At 40.7% G+C, this 4,938-nt stretch overlaps 1 protein-coding gene across 1 annotated transcript; it reads left to right on the top strand.

Moving 5' to 3' along the window:
• Nucleotides 1–250: 250 nt before the first annotated feature.
• LOC136747068 (olfactory receptor 52D1-like) lies at nt 251–1,180 on the top strand. The gene has a single exon (XM_066700023.1). It carries the CDS (start codon nt 251–253, stop codon nt 1,178–1,180), a length of 930 nt encoding a protein of 309 aa, XP_066556120.1.
• The last annotated feature ends 3,758 nt before the right edge of the window (nt 1,181–4,938 follow it).

The following is a 4,938-nucleotide window of genomic DNA, read 5'->3' as shown; positions in this document are numbered from 1 at the left end:
AAAAAATTTAAATTGAATCATGTTACCTTTGATTCTCCCATCAGTTTAAAACAAACATGCAATTAAATAAGGTTTCAAATTAGGATTTTAATGGGTGGCTTTGTGTTGATTTTGTCGAGTCAAATAAATGCAAGTGTACTGTATGATAAAAGAGCAATAACTTCTTTTTTTTTCCAAGTCAGCCATTAATACAAGTAGGATATGTTAAATTGACATTCCTTTGAACAGATCTCCTCCAACAGGACAAAGTATGATGAACTCATCTGACACTACCTTTACATTGTCTGCATACTATGAAATTGGGGACATTAAATACTTTTATTTCACAATTTTGTTGCTGTTGTACATCTTTACTATTTCAGCAAACTTAATTGTCATAGTTGTGATCTATGTAGAGAGGAGCCTCCATGAACCCATGTATTTCTTTCTGTGTAGCCTCTCTGTTAATGCAATATTTGGCAGCACTGCACTCTACCCTTGCCTTTTAACTAACATCATGTCAGACCGTCATGAAATTTCTCGAATCAGTTGTCTGGTACAGGTTTTTTGTCTGCACATATTTGTCCAATGTGAATTTTCAATTTTAGCATTGATGGGATATGACAGGTATATCTCAATCTGTAATCCTTTGCAATATAATATGATCATGACTTCAGGGAAAGTACATCACCTTATAATATTGTCATGGTTATACCCTATATGTATAGTTGGTATACTTTTCATATTAACTGTGCAGCTTCCGTTGTGTGGAAGAATCATAGAAAAAGTTTACTGTGTCAACTATTCAATCGTCAAACTTTCCTGTATAGATACTACCAATAATAATATTTATGGTCTACTTGTACTTGTTTTGAATACAGTTCTCCCTGTAATTCTGATTCTATATTCGTATTTACAAATTCTCAGACTCTGTCTGAGATCTTCCAAAGAATCGCAAACTAAGGCACTGAACACCTGCACTCCACACTTAGCTACACTGATAAACTTTTTCATTTCAGTGTTTTTTGAAACTTTTCAAGCCAGATTTGACATGAGACATCTGCCCAACGAGGTTCGTATTTTCCTCTCAGTTTACTTTTTAATCATTCCACCTCTCATTAATCCCATTATTTATGGAATCAGAATACGAAACATTAGTGTCAGGCTTAGGAAATGGTTTGTGCATCAAATTCACCCCTGATTCTGAAATTAACTACATATGCTTAACTACATACTACATATTAATTACATATGCACTGATCTCTATGGTAACATTTGTTATAAACATTTAAGTTTTTGATCATTCAAACTTTTGTTAACTCACCCAGGTCTTTCAAATAAAGTAGTACATTTTTGTGTATGGATATATATATATACTCGATTTTATTTAATTGAAAGAAAGGGAGTCAACAGAGACAGTCTCCTGAACTCCAAACTGAATGTCTGAATGGGAAAGAAAGGTGATTTAAGCAATTTTGAGCGTGGCATGGTTGTTGGTGCAAGACGGGCCGGTCTGAGTATTTCACAATCTGCTCAGTTACTGGGATTTTCACGCACAACCATTTCTAGGGTTTACAAAGAATGGTGTGAAAAGGGAAAAACATCCAGTATGCGGCAGTCCTGTGGGCGAAAATGCCTTGTTGATGCTAGAGGTCAGAGGAGAATGGGCCGACTGATTCAAGCTGATAGAAGAGCAACTTTGACTGAAATAACCACTCGTTACAACCGAGGTATGCAGCAAAGCATTTGTGAAGCCACAACACGTACAACCTTGAGGCGGATGGGCTACAACAGCAGAAGACCCCACCGGGTACCACTCATCTCCACTACAAATAGGAAAAAGAGGCTACAATTTGCACAAGTTCACCAAAATTGGACAGTTGAAGACTGGAAAAATGTTGCCTGGTCTGATGAGTCTCGATTTCTGTTGAGACATTCAGATGGTAGAGTCAGAATTTGGCGTAAACAGAATGAGAACATGGATCCATCATGCCTTGTTACCACTGTGCAGGCTGGTGGTGGTGGTGTAATGGTGTGGGGGATGTTTTCTTGGCACACTTTAGGCCCCTTATTGCCAATTGGGCATCGTTTAAATGCCACGGCCTACCTGAGCATTGTTTCTGACCATGTCCATCCCTTTATGACCACCATGTACCCATCCTCTGATGGCTACTTCCAGCAGGATAATGCACCATGTCACAAAGGTCGAATCATTTCAAATTGGTTTCTTGAACATGACAATGAGTTCACTGTACTAAACTGGCCCCCACAGTCACCAGATCTCAACCCAATAGAGCATCTTTGGGATGTGGTGGAACGGGAGCTTCGTGCCCTGGATGTGCATCCCACAAATCTCCATCAACTGCAAGATGCTATCCTATCAATATGGGCCAGCATTTCTAAAGAATGCTTTCAGCACCTTGTTGAATCAATGCCACGTAGAATTAAGGCAGTTCTGAAGGCGAAAGGGGGTCAAACACAGTATTAGTATCGTGTTCCTAATAATCCTTTAGGTGAGTGTATATATGTATATATATATATAATATTTTTTTCTCTGTTGACTCCCTTTCTTTCAATTCAATAAAATCGAGTATCACATTTCAACACTGTACTGTGTTTGGTAACGATTAGTTTTTCTATAAACTTTTCTGGGCCACTGAAAAATACATATGGGATAAATCTGTACGCCAGGGCAACCTCAAGATACTCACTGAAATTAAGTTTTGTTTTAAGGTTTATAATTTGGTGGGTGGTCAGTAGGACTTGATGGGCCGCACAACGATAAGTTGCAAATGCAACCCCAGTTATCTAAAAAAGGAAGCACTACCCAAGGGGGAGAGATTTCTGCGCACTTCAGTAGGAACCCGTTCACACATCACTCAAAGAGGTCCCTTCCCACTTCCTGTTTGTATAAAAGGTGACGGCTGTGCAGGTTCATCCTCTTTTGCCAGGAACAGGACTCCTGCACGACCTTGCAACCCTTGGGCAGTGCTTCCTCTTTGCATTTGCAACCTATCATTATCTTTCAAGTCGGAAGCACTGCCCAAGGGGGAGGGGTTTCTGTATAACAAAAGTGTCACAAGGGAGGAGGCAGTGAGCTGATAAGGGAGCCTGCCCTGAGGCGTACCGTTAGGGGGCCTCGGCAATGCAACTCCAGACGGTAATCCCAGGGGCCCTATAGGGCTGTACCTGAGCCGTCCAGGAGCAAGGACCGTGGTCATACTTTTACCGGGAACTGTCTAGAATCAGCATATACAAAGTTGGGCTACAGAGGTCAACTCTTACGCCCTCCGCTTACAATAGCAAGGCCGGCTGCTCTACTGGTACAGCTAGGAGTAGTCAAGAAGAACACAACAGTATACACAGCGTAGCAGCAAGACATCCACCATATAACCGGACTTCTCGGAGTACATCAAAGGAAGCCATCTGTTTTCTGCATCCCACACCTCCCCCCAGGAAGACAATTACAAACATTCCAAAAGCCAGAGACCTGACCCCAAGGATACACTTCTTGGGAGCATGTGACTGGACCCTGTTCTATAAATGCTGTTACATTTTGTTGTTGGGAGAGACTCCGCTGAGGTTGGGGAGCTTTCATGTTGGGGCCTTCCAGGCCAGGCATGTTAAATAAATATATTTTTCTCTGTACTTCAAGTCTGCTGTTTTTAAAGAAGGGTTCTACACCTGGCGTCATGAACCAGGATCTGATCTTGCCTCCAATCCCAGGTCCAAAATGGGTGAGTGTTTTTATTCTACCAACCTGTATATTTACATTTGGTCTCTGGACTTTTTGAGGCTCTCGGAGTGTACATTTTAAAGTGAACCTGTGGAGTAGGAGAGGTACAGAGAATAGTAAATGTGTGACTGTATAGTTTGTTTGTTTGTTATGTGTGTTAAGACTGTATATGTTAGGTTTCATTGATCAGAAACCACATACAGAGACTCTAGGTGTGGGATGTCAGTTTGTGTGTTAGTGACTGCACAGCGGAGAAGCTCAGTGAGGAGAACTCTATGCAATTCTTGTATGCTAAGGCCAGTGTTAGTGGCGGTCAATAGCAAAACTGAACCTGAGGTACTGTAAGACCAACGATTAGCCCCATCGCTGGCAAAAGACAGGATTAACATAATAGCATCACAGGACGTAAGTGGAGTAGTGGAATCAAGGATAAAACAAGATAGAAATGACACAGTTTCCATAATTTGTCATAATAATAAGAATTTAGAGAATAAATTGATCACTATGGATAATCATAAAAGCACAGAAGTAGTGAAATAATTGAGAGGGATTATTTTATATTTTATTCTAAATAATAAGAAGCTTCATACAATAAATACATACATGATAAGAGCTGTTTGAGACACAACAGGGTCAATAAAACATGCCACAAATCTGATATCTGAATTATCTTTGGATATCAATGTATATATGCTTAGTGTGTTTATGTATATGTGTAGTCTGAAGGTTATGTAAAGTAAATGTCTATGTTTTGTATGTATTGTCTGTTTAATGTGTTGCATAGCCCAGAATAAGACTAAGAAAGGAAGTAACCAATAATTTCTCAATTATATTTAACCCTGCTCTGGCACCATGAAAAAAGTTACGTTGACAGTACCATTGGGGTGGGGTCACAGAGACCCCATGGTACCACAGCAGGGTTCAATGGAATGCGTGGGATAGGTGTTTCGCGGTAATGACCAGCGTGGCCACAGTACAGGCACAAACACATCTGCATCCATCTCTGACACTCTTCGGTAGAAAGGCGTTTGCGCCCAAATTGCATAGGCTCGGGTTCGGTCATGACGGGGAATGCTGGAGTATGTTTCTCTGGAAGACGGGAGGAGTCCATGGAACGGCGCTTTCGTCTTGTTGTCTAGCACATGGCTAATTGAATAAGTTATTCAAGAGTAAGGTTTCCATCCCGACAGGCCAGTTCCGACTGTAGATCATAATGTAATGGA

This window comes from Amia ocellicauda, chromosome 3, assembly GCF_036373705.1.
Source record: "Amia ocellicauda isolate fAmiCal2 chromosome 3, fAmiCal2.hap1, whole genome shotgun sequence".
Lineage (NCBI taxonomy): Eukaryota > Metazoa > Chordata > Actinopteri > Amiiformes > Amiidae > Amia > Amia ocellicauda.
The sequence above is the reverse complement of the archived record's forward strand: the minus strand, read 5'-3'. Positions and strand labels throughout refer to the sequence as shown.

What these genes read in the sequence shown, in the direction of transcription:
- LOC136747068 (XM_066700023.1), top strand. Translation starts at nt 251, where the DNA reads ATGATGAACTCATCTGACACTACCTTTACATTGTCTGCATACTATGAA.